This window comes from Elephas maximus, chromosome 23 (assembly GCF_024166365.1).
Source record: "Elephas maximus indicus isolate mEleMax1 chromosome 23, mEleMax1 primary haplotype, whole genome shotgun sequence".
In the NCBI taxonomy this organism is placed as follows: domain Eukaryota; kingdom Metazoa; phylum Chordata; class Mammalia; order Proboscidea; family Elephantidae; genus Elephas; species Elephas maximus.
In genome coordinates, this window is record NC_064841.1 from 37559266 (window position 1) to 37578114 (window position 18849).

Genomic DNA, 18849 nt, shown 5'->3' on the forward strand with positions numbered 1-18849 from the left:
AAGAGGTACAATATTATAACTTTAATACTTTTTACTATTCTGCTCAGCTGAACTAGGTTTGTCTTCCATTTCTCTGTCATTTATTTATGAAAATATGTGAACAATTTATTATTTTAGGTATGGCCAGGACTAACAGTATACCCTGACTTCACTAGTCCACAATGCATTGATTGGTGGGCAGATGAATGCGATCGTTTCCATCAAGAAGTAAGCTACGATGGACTTTGGATTGTAAGTAACAGTTTTAAACCAGTGACTTTAGTTAGTGAGCATGGAATTATTTAGGCATAAAATATTATTATATAACAAGGTACATTGTTTCTAGTATTCAACAACAACAAAAAACCTATAATATTTTTCCAGAACGTATAAATATAATAATACCTATCATATTCTTGGGTTAGAAAAGAATACAAGCTAAAAAAAAAATGCAGACTGATTTTTTTTTTTTTTTGCTCTAGTAATATAATAAGCCTTTACAAAATTGAGTCGGTTTCTATTACTAAGGTGTTGCATGTTTATGACTAATAACTGATGTTTAGGAAACAGTTCATCCAGATTTATAAATAAGCCTATAGCAGTGTAATTGCGGAAACATATATGTCTCAGTTTCATAGGGCTGCCACAATAAAGTATTAAAAGGGAGTAGCTTTAAAGAACAGAAATTTATGGTCTCACAGTTCTGGAAGCTAGAAGTATCAATTCCTTCTAAGAATTCTGAGACAAGAACTGTTCCATGCCTTTCTCCAAGCTTCTAGCGGATTCCAGCAATCTTTGGTGCTCCCTTGCTGCTTGTTGATATAACGTCATATGGCACCTTTCTTCTGTGTGTGACTTTGTTTCTGTGTCTGTTCTCCTCTCTTATAACACACCACTCAAAAGGGATTAGAGCTCATCCTACTCCATTATGACTTTGCTAACTGGTAACATTTAAAAAGAAAAATCGTATTTCCCCAAAAAAAGGTCACATTCGGAGGTACAGAGGTTAAGACTTCAACATACCTTTTTTGTGGATACAATTCAATCCATAGTAATACATTTCATTCTACTATATTCAAGCAATTGCAGTGACATGAACCTGAATAAGCCCCTTCCCTTTAGAAATTTTCTCTCTAGTAAGTGATAGAATAGCTGAGACTATTTCAGGAGCTCTGTGGGGCCATAACTTTTTGAATTAGAATACTAAAATGTTAGTTGTCTTTTTTTTCACTTTTATTTATTTATTTATTTTCATGAGCATATAGGAGATATGGTCTATGCACAGTGCTGTGCATAGGTGCTAGCAGAGTGCTCAGAATATCATGTTGTTAGTTGCTTTGACTTGATATCAATTCATGGCAACCCCATGAGTGAAGAATAGAATTGTTCCATAGGTATTCAAGGCTGGGACTATTTGGAAGCAGATGACCAGCCCTGTCTTCCAAGGGTGCCTTGAGGTGGATTTGGACTGACAACCTTTCAGCTACTAGTCAAGTGTTACCAAGGGACTCCTTAGAACATCACAGAAACTAGATAAATGCCAGCTGAAGTGGATAAAATATATCGAATGAATAAATGTGCTAAAAATGTGTAAATGAAAGAGTCACAGTGAGAAGAGTGACAAAACTATTTATAAAATTTAGTTGCTTTATACATAAAACATAATTGATATTTTCTACAGCACATCTGTCGGTTTTTCATGCTCTGGTGGCTTGTGTGTTGTTGTGATACTGGAAGCTTTGCCATTGGTATTTCAAGTACCACCGTTGGTGGACAGATTTCAACGGAGCTTCCAGACTAAGACAAACTAGGAAGAAGGTCCTGGCAGTTGACTTCAGAAAATATTAGCCAGTGAAAACCTTATGAATAGCAGAGGAACATTGTTTGATATAGTGCCTGAAGATGAGCCCCTCAGGTTGGAAGGCACTCAAAGGACAACTGGGAAAGAGTTGCCTCCACAAAACTGAGTTGACCTTAGTGATGTGGATGGAGTCAAGCTTTCAGGGTGTTTGTTTGCTTTTGTGGCACAACTAAAAATGAGAAGAAACAGCTGGAAACATCCATTACTAATCAGAAACAGGAATGTACAAAGTATGAATCCAGGAGAAATTAATAATTAGAACATGGAATGTATGAAGTATGAATCTAGAAAAATTGAAAGTTGTCAAAAATGAAATGTAACACATAAAGATCAATATCATAGGCATTCGTGAGCTGAAATGGACTGGTATTGGCCATTTTGAATCAGACAATCGTATGGTCTACTATACCGGGAACGACAAATTAAAGAGGAATGGCATCCAATTCATTGTCAAAAAGAACATTGTATTATCTATCCTGAAGTGCAATGCTGTCAGTGATAGGATAATATACATACATGAATGAGGAAGGCCAGTTAATAGGACTATTATTCAAGTTTAGGCACCAACCACTAATGCTGAAGATGAGAAAATCAAAGATTTTTACCAACTTCTGCAGCCTGAAATTTATCAAACATGCAATCAAGGTACATTGATAATTACTGGTGATTGGACTTCAAAAGTTGGAAATGAACAAGAAGGATTGGTAGTTGTAAAATATGACCTCAATGACAGAAACAATGCCAGAGATCTCATGATAGAATTTTGCAAGACCAACAACTTCTACATTACAAATACCATTTTTCAACAACATAAACAGCAGCTATACACATGGACCTCACCAGATGGAAAACATAGGAATCAAATCGACTGCATCTGTGGAAAGAGACAACGGAAAAGCTCAAAATCAGTTAGAAAAAGGCAGGAGCTGACTGTGGAACAGATGATCAATTGTTCATATGCGAGTTCAAGTTGAAGCTGAAAAAAAATTAAAACAAGTCTATGAGAGCCAAAATACAACCTTGAGTACATCCCACTAGAATTTGAAAAATAGATTTGAGACATGACAAACTAATGACAAGATGAGTTTTGATGAGACATCAAGGACATCATATATGAAGAAAGCAAAAGGTCATTAAAAAGAAAGAAAAAACCAAAATGGGTGTCAGAAGAAACTCTGAATCTTGCTCTTGAAAGTAGAGTAGCTAAAGTGAATGGAAAAAATGATGAAGTAAAAGAGCTGAACAGAAGATTTCAAAGGGCAGCTTGAGAAAACAAAGTATTACTATGACATGTGCAGAAACCTGGAGATAGAAAACCAAAAGGGAAGAACACACTCGGCATTTCTCAATTTGAAAGAGCTGAAGAAAAAAATCAAGCCTCGAGTTGCAATATTGAAGGATTATATGGGGAAAATATTGAATGACACAGGCAGCATCAAAAGAAGATGGAAGGAATACAGAGAGTCACTGTAGCAAAAAGAATTGGTTGACGTTCAACCATTTCAGGAGGTAGCATATGATTAAGAACTGATGGTACTGAAGGAAGTGGTCCAAGCTGCAGTGAAGACACTGGTGTAAAACAAGGCTCCAGGAATTGAGGAAATACTAATTGAGATGTTTTAACAAATGGATGGAGTGCTGGAGGTGCTCACTCGTCTATGCCAAGAAATTTGGAAGATAGCTACCTGGCCAACTGACTGGAAGAGATCCATATTTATGCACATTCCAAAAGAAGGTGATCCAATAGAATGTGGAAGTTATCAAACAATATCATTAATATCACATGCATGTAAAATTTTGCTGAAGATCATTCAAAAGTGGTTGCAGGAGTACATTGACAGGGAACTGCTGGAAATTCAAGCTGGATTCAGAAGAGGACATGGAATGAGGGATATCATTGCTGATGTCGGATGGTTCTTGACTGAAAGAGAATACCAGAAAGATGTTTACCTGTGTTTAGCATTAGACTGTGTGGATCATAACAAATTATAGATAACACTGTAAAGAGTGTAAATTTCAGAACACTTAATTGTGCTGATGCAGAACCTGTACATAGACCAAGAGGCAGTCATTCAAACAGATCAAGGGGATACTGCATGGTTTAAAATCAAGAAAAGTGTGTGTTAGGGCTGTATCTTTTCACCATACTTATTCAGTCTGTATGCTGACCAAATAATCTGAGAAACTGGACATATGAAGAAGAATGTGACATCAGGGTTGGAAGAAGACTCGTTAACAACCTGCGATATGCAGATGACACAACTTTGCTTGCTGAAAGCTAAGAGGATTTGAAGCATTTACTGATGACAAAGACTACAGGCTTCAGTATGGGTTATACTTCAACATAAAGAAAAGAAAAATCCTCACTGCTGGACCAATAAGCAACATCACGATAAGTGGAGAATAGGTTGAAGTTGTCAAGGATTTCATTTTACTTGAATCCACAATCGATGCCCTTGGAAGCAGGATTCAGGAAATCAAATGACATATTTCATTGGGCAAATCTGCTGCAAAAGACCTCTTTAAAGCATTAAAAAGTAATGATGTCACTTTGAGGATTAAGGTGTGCCTGACCCAAGCCATGATATTTTAATTTGCCTCATACAAATGTAAAAGGGGGACAATGAATAAGGAAGACTGAAGAATTGATGTCTTTGAATTATGGAGTTGGCAAAGTATGTTGAATATACCATGGACTGCCAGAAGAACAAACAAATCTGTCTTGGAAGAAGCACAATCAGAATGCTCCTTAAAGAAGCAAGGATGGCGAAACTATGTCTTACATATTTGGACACGTTATCAGGAGGGATCAGTCCCTGGAGAAGGATATCACGCTTGGTAAAATATAGGGTCAGCAACATAAGAGGAAGACCCTTAAGGAGGTGGATTGACACAGTGGCTACATCAATGGGTTCAAAAGTAACAACGATTATGAGGATGGTGCAGGACAGGGCAATGTTTCTTTCTGGTGTACATAGGGTTGCTATGAATCAGAGCAGACTCGACGACACCTAACAACAACAACGACAATTGATATTTTGTATGTAAAATTAAAATTAGGTAATGGAAAATACATTTTTGTTTTTTTATACTACCCCAACCCTCTGTAAGATTTCTCTGTTATCCAGAATGTACATTTATACAAAACAAATAATATCTTTTTTAGTATGATGACTTATCCATACCTGCAAGTAGCATCAAATAGTGAGTGTAGTTCAGCAAGTTTGTTTGTTTTTATGTTAGCAGCTTGTATTTGGTTTCTAGGACTGACAGAACACCCTGATTGCCTTAGATAAACCATTTTCAAATAATTGGAGAGTCTTGGCTTACACGCTTTGTAATTATTTAAAAACATCTGTTCTTCATTTTGTATCTATTCAGGACATGAATGAAGTTTCCAGCTTCGTTCAAGGTTCTTTGAAAGGATGTGAGGACAACAAATGGAATTATCCACCTTTTACTCCTGGTAACTTAAATTTTATTATCTAGTTAACATTGAGACATTTTTTTTCTTCTTGACTGGTAAACTCTATACTTCTGAATCACAAACTTTAGTATAATTTGGAGTCTGAAATCAATGGCTTTTTGTATTTATACAAAATATTCATGCTTAGGTTCTAGGAGAAGGACTATGATTTTTAATTTTCAAATAGTATGTTAAATTATCTTTGTTGTCATATCCTTTTCTAGCAATTTGTCTTTCCTGATGAGGTGTCCAAATTAACCAGGTGAAGCCTCACCATCCTCACTTCTAAGAAATATTTTTCTGACTCATAGTGACCCTAAGTACAACAGAACTAAACACTGCCTGGTCTTACTCCATCCTCACAATTGTTGTTAAGAACATTATGGTTGTGTTAATCCTAAGACTGATTTGTTTGTTTTGCTGATAGTCCACAATATATTCAGTACTCTTTACCAATACCACAATTTGAATGTGTCTATTCTTCTATCTCCCTTTTTCATTGTCCAACTTTCACATGTATATAAGGTAATTGAAAAGACCATGGTTTGGGGTCAAGCACACCATAGTCATCAAAGCGATATCTTTGCTTTTTAAAACTTTAAGGAAGTCTTTAGATGCAGGTTTGCCCAATGCAAAAAAAAAAAAAAAAAAACCGAACCCGTTGCCATGCAATATGTAGTTTTATTTATGGTTTGCTGCTTCGATGAATGTTGATTGTTGATTCAAGAAGAATAGTCACTGACAATTTCAATTTCTTCTTCATTTATCATGATGTTGTTTATCAGTCCAGTTTTGAGGATTTTCATTTTTTTCACATTCAGGTATAATCCATACAGAAGGATGGACCCACCAACGTTCTGTCAGTTTGTCATACTATGGTGGCTTGTATGTTGCCATGATGCTGGAGGTTATGCTACCAGTATTTCACATACCCTCATGGTCACCCATGGGGGACGGGTTTCAGCAGAGCTTCAAAATTAAGACAGACTAGAAAGAAAGGCCCGGTGATCTACTTCCAAAAGTTAACCAAATAAAACCTGACAGCTAACAATAGAATATTTTCCATTACAGTGCAGGAAAATGATTCCCTCAGGTTAGAAGGCACTCAAAGACTGGTGAAGAGCTATTGCCTCAAAGTAGAGTTGATTTAAGATGTAGATGGAATAAAGCCTTCAGGACCCTTATTTGCTGATGTGGCATGACTCAAAATGAGAAGCAAAAGTTGCAAACATCTATTGGTAACCTAAACATGGAAAGTATGATGTATGAATCAAGGAAAATTGTGAGTCATTAAAAATGAAATGGAAAGCTTGAAGATTGATGTCTTAGGCATTAGTGAGCTGAAATGGACTGGTATTGGTCATTTTGAATTTGAAAATCATGTGGTCTACTCTGCCACCAATGACAAACTGAAGAGAAACAGAGTTTCACTCTTCATTAAAAAGAACATTTGGAGATCTATTGTGAGGGAAAACACTTTAAGTAATAGGTTAATGTCCCTGCGCCTGCAAGTAAGAACTGTCAATATGACTGTTATTCAAATTTATACACCAACCACAAATGCCAAAGATGAAGAAATTGATGATGTTTATGACCTGCTGAAGTTTGAAATTGATGGAGTGTATAATAAAGATGTATTGATAATTACTGGTGTTTGGAATGCAAAAGTTGGAAACAGAATAAAGATTAGTAGTTGGAAAATATGACCTTGATGATAGAGAAATGACACCATAGATCACATGATAGAATTCTTCATGTTAGAATTTTGGATCCAGATTGGAGGAAGATAACATTAACAACCTGGGATATGCAGATAACATAACAGCACAATGACTTACTCAGCAACACAATTGATTTTAACACACATAGACCTCGCAGGATGGATTATGCAGCAATCGAATCGACTACATCTGTGGAAAAAGACGGTGGAGAAGCTCAATATTATCAGTTAAGGCACAGCCAGGAGCCAACTGTGGAACAGATACCATGAATTGCTCATATACAAGTTCAATTGAAGCTGAAAAAGGTCAAAGAGTCCGTGAGAGTCCAAGTATAACCTTGAATATACCCTGCATGAATGTAGAGACATCTCAAGAATAGATTTTACACACTGAACAACAATGACCAAAGAGCAGAAGAGTTGTGGGATGACATCAAGGCCATCAGACATGGAAAAAGTGAAAGGCTATTAAAAACACAGGAAAGAAGAAAAATACCAAAATGAATACGAGAAGAGACCCTGAAACTTGCTCCTAACCACAGAGTGGCTAAAGTAAATGGAAGAAACGAAGAAAAGAAAGAACTGAGCAGAAGATTTTAAATGGTGGCTTGAGAAGACAAGGTAAAGTATTATGATGAAATGTCCAAAGACCTGGAGAGAGAAAGCCAAAAGAGATGAACAAGATTGGCATTTCTCAAGCTGAAAGAACAAAAAAGAAAAGTCAAGCTTTGAATTGCATTACTAAAGGACACTATGGGGAAAAATATATATATACATATATATATATAGGATTATCCAGAAAGCATCAAAACATGTAAAGAAAATACAGTCACTGTACAAAAAAGAATTGATCTATGTTCAGCCATTTTAGGAGGTAGCACATGACCAGGAACCACTTACACTGAAGTAAAATGTTCAAAAGGCACTAAAGTCACTGGTGAAAAACAAGGCTCCAGGAATTGAGGGAATATGAATTGACACTCCAACAAATGTATGCAATATTGGAAGCACTTACTTGTCTATGTCAAGGAATTTGGAAGACAGCTACCTGCCCAACTGACAGGAAGAGATCCATATCCATGCCCATTCAAAAGAAAGATGATCATAGAGAATAATTTCAGAAATTATTGATCAATATTATTAAAGTCACATATCAGAAAAATTTCCTGAAGATAATTTAAAAATTACTTTGTTGTTGTTTTTGTTAGGTGTCGTCCAGTCAGTTCTGACTCATAGCCACCCCGTGTGCAACAAAATGAAACAGTGCCCTGCCCTGTGCTGTGACCATAATCGTTGTTACGCTTGAGCCCATTATTGTAGCCACTGTATCAATCCATCTTTCTGAGGCTCTTCCTCTTTTTCAATGATGCTCTGCTTTATCAGGCATGATTTTCTTCTCCAGGGACTGATCCCACCTGATAACATGCTCAAAGTATGTGAGACGTAGTCTCACCATCCTTGCTTTTAAGGAGAATTCTGATTGTACTTCTTCCAAGACAGATTTGTTTGTTATTTTGGCAGCCCATGGTGTATTCAACATTCTTTGCTAACATGACAATTCAAAGGTGTCAGTTCTTCTTTGGTCTTCCTTATTCATCTGAATTATTTTATTCATCTAAGTGACTTTAGTTGTACATTAACAGAGACCTGCCATAAGTTCAAGCTGGATTCAGAAGAGGATATATAATGAGGTAGATCTTGCATAGAATGCAGAAAGGTGTTTCCCTGTGTTTTATTGACTATGCAAAGGCATTTGAATGTGTGGATCATAAGAAATTGTGGATAATATTATGAAAAGTGGAAATTCCAGAAGATTTAATTTTGTTTATGCCAGACCTTAGTTGGAACAGGAAGCAGCTGTTTGAATACCACAAGGGAATATTGTATGGTTCAAAATTGGAAAATGAGTGTGGCAATGTTGTATCTGTTTACCTTACTTATTCAATCTGTATGATGAATAAATAATCCAAGAAGCTGAAATATATGAAGAGTGCTGCGTCACAATTGGAGGAAGACACATTAACAACCTGTGATATGCATATGACACAACCTTACTTTGTGAAAACAAAGACCACTTGAAGCACTTACTAATGAAGGCCGAAGACTACGGCCTTCAGTGTGGATTACATAGTAATCTTACAAAATGATCTTTATTACTGGCATGTTGTTAGGTACAGTTGAGTCAATTCTGACTCACATCGACCCTTTAGGACTGAGTAGAACTGCCCCATATTGTTTCCAAGGAGCGGCTGGTGGATTTGAATTGCTGAACTTTGGGTCAGCAGCCGAGCTCTTAACCACTAAGCCACCAGGGCTTCATATTGCATATGGCATATTGGCCTTAATTAAATAACTAAAATTTAATTGAATTTAATAAATTTAAGCAAAATTTATTTGAAAATGTAGTTAAAATGCTGAAAGTTTTGCATGAGTACCTTGTCTAAGTCTGTGTGATTATTTAAATGTACCTAATATGAATTTTTTTTTTTAATATGAATAGCGCAAACCCTGGTAACATAGTGGTTAAGTGCTATGGCTGCTAATCAAAAAGTTGGCAGTTTGAATCCACCAGGTGCTCCTTGGAAACTCTATGGCACAGTTCTACTCTGTCCTCTAGGGTCTCTAGGAGTCAGAACTGACTTGACAACAATGGGTTTTTTTTGTTGTTGTTTTTTGGTTTAATATGAATAGTGGTTGTAGTGGCACAGTGGTTAAGAGCTACACTGCTAACCAAAAGATCAGCAGTTCAAATCCACCAGTCACTGCTTGGAAACCCTATGGTGCAGTTCTACTCTGTCCTTTAGAGTCACTATGAGTCAAAATGGACATAATGACAATGGCAGAATGGCGGAATATGAATAATGACATCTCACATATTCTTAAAAACATGGTTGTCCTCATTAAAAGGAGTAAAGATGTTTATCTTAAGAAAAATATGTGTTCTCTGGGGAACAGATTTCTATAAGGACTTCTAAAGAATAATGTCAATAATGATCATAATATCATATGTCTAAAAATTATAACACAGTAAAAACCTGAACAGCAGTAATATGAATTATGAAATTTTATTTTTAAAACATATTGTGATTCATAAACCACATCATGGTAAATGGTGAAGAAATTGATGTTGTCAAGGATTTAATTCTACTTGGATCAAGAGTCAACATCCATGGAAGCAGCAGTCAAGAAAGCAAACAACGTATCGTATTGGGTAGACTGCTGCAAAATACCTCTTGTTGTTGTTGTTAGGTGCCATCGAGTTGGTTCCAACTCATAGTTACCCTATGCACAACAGAAGGAAACACTGCCTGGTCCTGTGCCATCCCTACAGTCATTGTTATGCTTTGGCTCATTGTTGCAGCCACTATGTCAACCCACCTCATTGAGGGTCTTCCTCTTTTCTGGTGACCCTGCACTTTGCCAAGCATGATGTCCTTCTCCAGGGACTGATCCCTCCTGACAACATGTCCAAAGAACGTAAGACGCAATCTCCCCATCCTTGCTTCTAAGGAGCATTCTGGTTGTAATTCTTCCCAGACAGATTTGTTCGTTCTTTTGGAAGTCCATGATATATTCAATATTCTTTACCAACACCACAATTCAAAGGCTTCAATTCTTCTTCTGTCTTTTTTATTTGTTATCCAGCTTTTACATGCATATGATGTGATTGAAAATACCATGTCTTGGGTCAGATGTACCTTAGTCTTCAAGGTGACATCTTTACTTTTCAACACTTTAAAGAGGTATTTTGCAGGTTTGCCCAATGTAAATTGTCATTTGATTTCTTGACTGCAGCTTCCATGGGTGTCGATTGACAATCCAGGTAAAATGAAATCCTTGACAACTTCAACCTTTTCTCCATTTAACATGGTCATTGGTCCAGTTATGAGGATTTTTGTTTTCTTTGCAAAGAATGGGAATTCCAGAGCACTTAATTGTGCTCTTAAGGAACCTTTATGTAGATCAAGAGGCAGTTGTTTGGACAGAACAAGGGGACACTGATTGGTTTAAAGTCAGGAAAGGTATGCATCAGGGTTGTATCCTTTCACCATACCTATTCAATCTGTATGCTGAACAAATAATCAGAGAAGCTGTACTATATGAAGAAGAATGGGGCATCAGGTTTGGAGGAAGACTCATTAACAACCTGCATTATGCTGATGACACAACCAACCTTGCTTGGTGAAAGTGAAAACGACTTGAAACACTTAACTAATGAAGATCAAAGACCACAGCCTTCACTATGGATTGCACCTCAACATAAAGAAAACAAAAATCCTCACAACTGGACCAATGAGCAACATTATGATAAATGGAGAGAAGATTGAAGTTGTCAAGGATGTCGTTTTACTTGGATCATAAAAGACCTTTTAAAAGTCTTAAAAAGCAAAGATGTCACTTTGATGAAAAAGGTGGGCCTGACCCAATCCATGGCAGTTTTAATCACCTTATATATATATGCAAAAGCTGGATAATGAAAAAGGCAGACAGAATAAGAGACTCATTTGAACTGTGGTGTTGGCGAAGAATATTGAATATACCATAGACTGTCAGAAGAAGAACAGTCAGAATGCTCCATAGACGTGAGGATGGTAAGATTTTGTCTTGCTTACTTTGGACATATCATCAATAGGGACCAATCAGTAGAGAAGGACATCATAATTGGTAAAGTAGAGGATCAGCAAAAAAGGGGAAGATCCTCAGTGAGATGGACTGACACAGTTGCTGCAACACACAGGCTCAAACAAGCAATGATTTTGAGGATGACTCAGTGTTTTGTTCTGTCATATATAAGGTCACTATGAATCAAAGCCGACTTGATAGCACCTAACAACAACAACATAAAAGGCCTACCCTGGTGGCACAGTGGTTAAGAGCTATGGCTGCTAACCAAAAGGTCAGCAGTTTGAATCTGCCAGTTGCTCCTTGGAAGCCCTATGGGGCAGTTCTACTCTGTCCTATAGGGTCTTATGAGTTGGAATTGATGGCAACACGTTTGGTATGTCTGAAATTAGATTCGTTTCAATAAGCTGGTTTATTATAAAGTTTTAAAATTATCCTTTAATTTTACAATAAAATAAAAAACCTGTTGCAATCAAGTTCATTCTGACTCAGAGCAGCCCTATAAGATAGAGTTGAACTGCCCCATAGGGTTTCCAAGGAGAAGCTGGTGGATTTCAACTGCTGACCTTTTGGTTAGCAGTGGAGCACTTAACCACTTGTACCACCAGGGCTTCAATTTTAGCCACCCCCCAGCCCCCAAAAAAGACCGTCTGCCATTGTGTAAATTCCTACTTGCACCAACCCTATAGAACAAAGTAGAATTGCCTATAGGGTTCTCAAGGAGTGACTGGTGGATTAGAACTGCCAGCCTTTGGGTTAGCAGCCAAAGGCTTAACCACTGTGCAACCAGAACTCCATATTGTAATACAGATGTGTACAGATGTGTACATCTATTTTTTATAGGCTATTTGTTCTCTGAATTTATTTATTATTATAGGTAGCAGTATAGATTTTATTAAGAAAAAGGTGAGTCTAATGATTATTTCAAGTTCAACAAGAGTGGAGCATGGGGGCCCTAATTTAAACTTAATTGAATTAAATTTCTTTTCATTTTTTTAATACTAAGTATGGTATTACACAACATATGATATAAAGGTATGTAAAGTTTAAAATAACACAATATCTCAAACTTTTTTTTATATTTTCTCTAAGATATTCTTGACAAAATCCTGTATTCCAAAACAATTTGCATGGATTCTATGCAATACTGGGGGAGGCAATATGATGTTCACAGCCTCTATGGATACAGCATGGCTATAGCCACAGAGAAGTAAGTAAAATTTCATTTAGAAACTCTTTTCCTAATTATTTTCTAGAACTATTTTGTGACAATCCATCAATATGCTTGGAAAACAGCCAGAGTAAGAAAACAGGAAAAAAAAGATAACTGTATTTTCTAGTTTCATGTTAAAATTTGTGGGCTTTCAAAGCATCAGTTCTTTTTCTAATATTCATGAATTTGGAATTCACTTATCAAGAACTACACGGTGTGGGTAGTGGGTACTTAAATGTGATTTTTTTTTAATTTCTAGATATAAATTCTCCTCCAAAATTTGATACAAATTTTGTGTATCTGAATATAGTTGTGTTGTAAGCAGGAACTCCACAACTGGCCAGGGAGAATGTTGTACCTAGGATATGTCTTTATTTTTCTAAAACAAGGGTTTCAACTAAAATTTAGTTTTTTTAAGTGGTTTACCCCAAGTGTATTTTCTAATACACTGTCCAATTTTAGTGTTTATATGTATATATATGTGTGTGTATATATGCATACACATATATGTATGTATATATATATAAAAGAAAATGATGCAACAAAGGAAAGGGACAATTATATGTTGGTTACCTACAATTTTCCAAACATTGTATACTAGTACCATTATCAGTTGCTGTTGAGTCCTTTGTGACTCATGGTGACCACACGTGCATCAGAGTAGAACTCTACTCCATAGGGTTTTCAATGTATGATTTGTTGGAAATAGATCATTAGGCCTTTCTTCCAAGGCACTTCTGGGTGGACTTAAGCATAAAACTTTCTGGAAGGCAGCTGAGTGCTAATGGTTTGCAACACCAGGATCTAAAAGCATTTTATAAGATCATATAACTTGAGTCAATAAAATCCAGATTGTAGTCCCAATGAATGTGTACTTTTCTCATAATCAAAAAACTATGATTAAGTTTAAATCCAATCTCATGTTTGTCTGGCCCAAAATCATACCACGATATGAAAACTTTTATATACTATCTTGATAAAGTTAACTTACTTCACTTTAAACTCAATAAAACATTATATAATGCAATGTTTAAGTCAATAAATCCTAGAAAAGAGAAAATAACACTCTATGGTACAATATAATAAAGATTACAAATATGGCAAAAACACCAGTAGAGGTGAGATGAATAATGTTAGCGGTTGTAGGTGGTGGTTGACTTCTAGAAACAATAATGTGCTTCTCAAATATGTAAGTTTTAGGGCAACATTCCCATAAAATTTTTGCCATTGGTGGTATTTGAGAATGCAGGTGCTAAGACATAGAGTAATAACAATGCAAAAACACGTGTTGAATTCAGCATTTTATATTTATAAAAATATATGAAATTTTATATTTATAAAAAGATTTCAATGATTTTAAAACATATATTTTGTACACAAATGTTGAGTAGATGCCGAAACAAAAACACCCAAACTCAATGCCATCAAGTCGATGCCTACTTATAGGGACCGTATGTAGATGCCAAGAGGACATGCTAATTTATTTTGATAAATATCTTAGTTACCTAGAGCTACCATAACAAGATACTGCGAAGTGGATGGTTGTAAAGAATGGACATTTATTTTGTTCTGGAGGCTAAAAGCCAAAATCAGGGTGTCAGCTATGTACAGTATTTCTGTGAGAATTTACTCTAATTTCTGGGAACTGCCAGGAATCTTTGGAGTTCCTTTGCTTGTAGAATAGCCTCACATGGTGTCTATCCTCCCTCTATGCATGCGTCTCTATCTATTCTGCTGTTTTTGTATAAGACACTTCTGAGTAATTGGGTTTAGCACCCACCCTCCAATGCTATGACCTCATTAACAACAAAAGGAAATCTGTTTCAAAACTGGGTCACATTTACAGGTACGGGGGTTAGAACTTCCGCATTTTCTGAGAGAGGGGCATAAGTTGGTAAAGGAAGTCATTCAAAGTCTCAATCATTTCTAAAAACTTTTCTTCTTCTGTGTTTGCCCAAAATGCATTTAAGCAAGTAAATATTGATAGCTAATACAAAATTGATATAAAATTTTATTTAAATAACTACAAACATTATGACTTGTCTAAAGGAATTATATGCATCTTAAATTAAGTCTTAGATTATATAAAAGATTATATAGATACCAATTAATTTTTAAATATATCTTATTTATTAATTTGTTAATTATTTTTAGAGCTGTGCAAAAAGTTTTTCCTAATAAGAGAAGCTTCATTCTCACCCGGTCAACTTTTGCTGGAACTGGAAAGCATGCTGCACATTGGTTAGGAGACAATTTTGCTACATGGGAACAAATGGAATGGTCTATCACAGGAATGCTGGAATTCAGTTTGTTTGGAATACCTCTGGTAAGTCTTTTCATGCAATGTTATTTATGAAACTCCAAATTACACTACATTTAAACATTATCATCTTAATGATTTTTGGTAAAATGGTTAAAAGGCATGCTACAGGGAAAAAAAACTCAATTCTTATGGAATTTAGGAGAAAAATAAGAATATTGATGATGTGTATAATATTCAAGGAGCCCCAGTGGCACAAACGTTTAATCTCTTGGCTGCTAATTGAAAGGTTGGAGGTTCAAACCCACCCACTCGCTCCACAGGAGAAAAACATGGTATCCTGCTCCGATAAAGACTACAGCCAAGAAATCTCATGGGGAAGTTCTGCTCTGTCACATGGGTTGCTATGAGTTGAGATCTACTCGATGGCACCTAATTATAAAAATAACATTCAAACCATTAGAATGAGCAAGTGGGATTGAAAAAATTCAATCATGCCAATGTAAGTGAGGAAATGAATATAAAAATAAAGCCTAGAAAAATCTTATATAATAAATGTAAACAGAAAAAAAAAATGATAGGGAAAATCCCAAATAGATTAGAAAAATAAAATCAACAGACAAAATATAGCTGAAACACTAGATTGTCGGTTGAAGTAAAAAAAAAAAAAAAAAGATTTTCCTTTACTTAATAAAAAATAAAGGCAGAGAAAAGTTACAAATTTTAAAAGAGAAAATTTATACTAGACAATTCTAAACATCAGAAATATAGCCAAGTCTATTTACATCAAATAAAAAAGAATCATGCAGTGCTGGTATTCAAGACTAAAGGGAGACATTGCATAACAAAAAGGCTAGACTATATAAGGAAATTATAATATTTCATTTTTTCTCTCTTATACGAAAACAGAAAAAAAGGCCAAAACACCTACAAATGTTACATTTGAAGATTAAAAAAAAAACTTTTCTAGTTGTACATGAGTTGAAAAAGTCTGAATGGAAATGAACAACAAAAAAAATAGGACTGAATGCTAACAATTGTACTTGATATCAAAACTTAATGAAAATAAGAGATGAAATGATGCAATGACAGTAATCTCTGGAGAAGCTAATTAGCAAAGTCGTAAGACAGATATGGTTCTTAAAAAAATTTAATAAAGTAGACCAAAATATGGCAAGTTTTGACCAAAAAGAAGAAAATAATAAACAATTTAGAATCTATCTTAATAGCAACCAATTAATAAGCAATATTCAAAAGTAAGTATTAAGAATGTATGTAGGAGGAGAGAATGGAAGGGCTGACTCATTCGGGGAGAGTAAGTGGGAGTATGGAGTAAGGTATATATAAGCTTATATGTGACAGACTGACTTGATTTGTAAACGTTCACTTAAAGCTCAATAAAAATTATTAAAAAAAAAAAAAGAATGTATGTAGGACATTTTTGGGGGAAATTTTGAATGAGTCCTAAATGGATCTATATCATCCTCATGGATAGACAGGCTCAATATGCAGGGAATATTTCTTCTCCCTAGACTATAATCCAATTTAATAGAGTTCCAATATAAACCATAAAAAGTTTTGGTGAAACATTTAAAATTATTCTAAACTTCAGGCCGAAGACAACACGATTTATAAAAGAAAAGAATGTATTTGCCTTATAAGATAAAGATATAGCAATTAATGCAATGATAATTGACTGTAAATATTTAAACAGACTAATATGACAAAATGAGAGCTCCAAAATAGGACCATGCATATACGGAAATTTGTTAAATGACAGTGCTGTCACTGCTGATCAGTGAGGACAGTCTCAATTATTCATATGGACAATTGATTTTCCATTTAAAAAATAAAATAAAAGTGGTTCATTTGTCACTCCCATACAAAAAAAGAAAATAATCAATTCCAGATGGATTAAAGCCCTTTGAAAAATAAATGTTAAATGTTCTAGAAGAAAGTATGAGGGTAGCTTTATGACCTTGACATATGGAATCCTTTCTTAAACAGAACACAGAAGGCACAAATCATAAAGGAAATTATATAAATTTGACTACAACAAAATGAAAATATCTGCTCATCAAACAGAAAAGTTAAAAAAACAAACAAACAAACAGAAGAAAAAACCCACATACTGGGAAATAATATTTTCAATGATGTGTACTGCCAATAAACAATATTCAATCAAAAGCAGTTCATAAAATCTGTAGCAAATTAAAAATTATTCAAGGAAATGATCAGGCAATTCTATACAAGGAGAAAACCATATGGATTCAATAAAAAATGAAAAGTGTATGCAAGTAAAAACCTTAGGGAGATACATTTCACATAGATAAGTAGTAAAAATTTAAAAACTTATACTAATTGTCAGCGTGAAAATGGAGCAATGTTAACTTTGATGTACTGTCATTGTGCTTATAAATGGTTACAACCAATTTTGATTGCAGTATTTGCATTTCCAATAAACCAGAAAAAAAATAATCTTATGCATATATATAATATGGTAACTTTTTACATATTTCTAAAAAAAACCTGTATATAAATTTCATGGAAGTATTTTTCATACCAAAACGAAACCAAATCCATTGCCGTCAAGTTGATTCTGACTCATAATGACCCTGAAGGACAGAGTAGAACTGCCCCATAAGGTTTCTAAGGAGCAGCTGGTGGATTTGAACTGCCGACCTTTTTGGTTTGCAGCCTTAGCCCTTAACCACTATGCCACCAGGGTTTCCGTATTTTTCGTAGTTGTATTAAATTGTATGTAGCCTAAATATTCATCAATAAGAGACTAAGTGTATGATGATTATGTTTACACAGTAGAAGCCTATATAATGGAGAACTTGAGCTATGCTAATGCAATGGGACCTCACAGAAAAAAAGCTTACAGATAAAAGCAAAAGGCAGTGCAATGTATACAGCATGCAATTTATATAAAGCTAATAAACATGCAAAACAATACTTTTTTTTTTAACTTTTATTGAGCTTCAAATGAACGTTTACAAATCAAGTCACACTGTCACATATAAGTTTATATACACCTTACTCTGTACTCCCACTTGCTCTCCCCCTAATGAGTCAGCCCTTCCAGTCTCCTTTCGTGACAATTTTGCCAGCTTCCAACTCTCTCTATCCTCCCATCCCCCCTCCAGACAGGAGATGCCAACACAGTCTCAAGTGTCCACCTGATATAAATAGCTCACTCTTCATCAGCATCTCTCTCCTACCTACTGTCCAGTCCCTTTCATGTCTGATGAGTTGTCTTCGGGAATGGTTCCTGTCCTGGGCCAACAGAAGGTTTGGGGACCAGGATCGCCGGGATTCCTCTAGTCTCAGTCAGACCATTAAATTTGGTCTTTTTATGAGAATTTGGGGTCTGTATCCCACTGATCTCCTGCTCCCTCAGGGGTCCTCTGCTGTGCTCCCTGTCAGGGCAGTCATCGATTGTGGCCGAGCACCAACTAGTTCTTCTGGTCTCAGGATGATGTAGGTCTCTCGTTCATGTGGCCCTTTCTGTCTCTTGGGCTCTTAGTTGTCGTGTGGCCTTGGTGTTCTTCATTTGCCTTTGCTCCAGGTGGGTTGAGACCAATTGCTGCATCTTAGATGGCCGCTTGTTAGCATTTAAGACCCCAGACGCCACATTTCAAAGTGGGATGCAGAATGATTTCATAATAGAATTATTTTGCCAATTGACTTAGAAGTCCCCGCAAACCATGTTCCCCAGACCCCC

General features: G+C 35.7%; 1 protein-coding gene across 1 annotated transcript in view; it reads left to right on the plus strand.

Moving 5' to 3' along the window:
• Positions 1-18849, plus strand: part of SI (sucrase-isomaltase) — a 100733-nt gene that overhangs the window by 16717 nt on the left and 65167 nt on the right. The window contains exons 12-15 of the mRNA XM_049867374.1: positions 118-231; positions 5222-5306; positions 12742-12859; positions 15017-15188. Of these exons, the coding sequence (XP_049723331.1) occupies positions 118-231; positions 5222-5306; positions 12742-12859; positions 15017-15188 (489 nt within the window). The remainder of the gene's footprint in view (positions 1-117; positions 232-5221; positions 5307-12741; positions 12860-15016; positions 15189-18849) is intronic.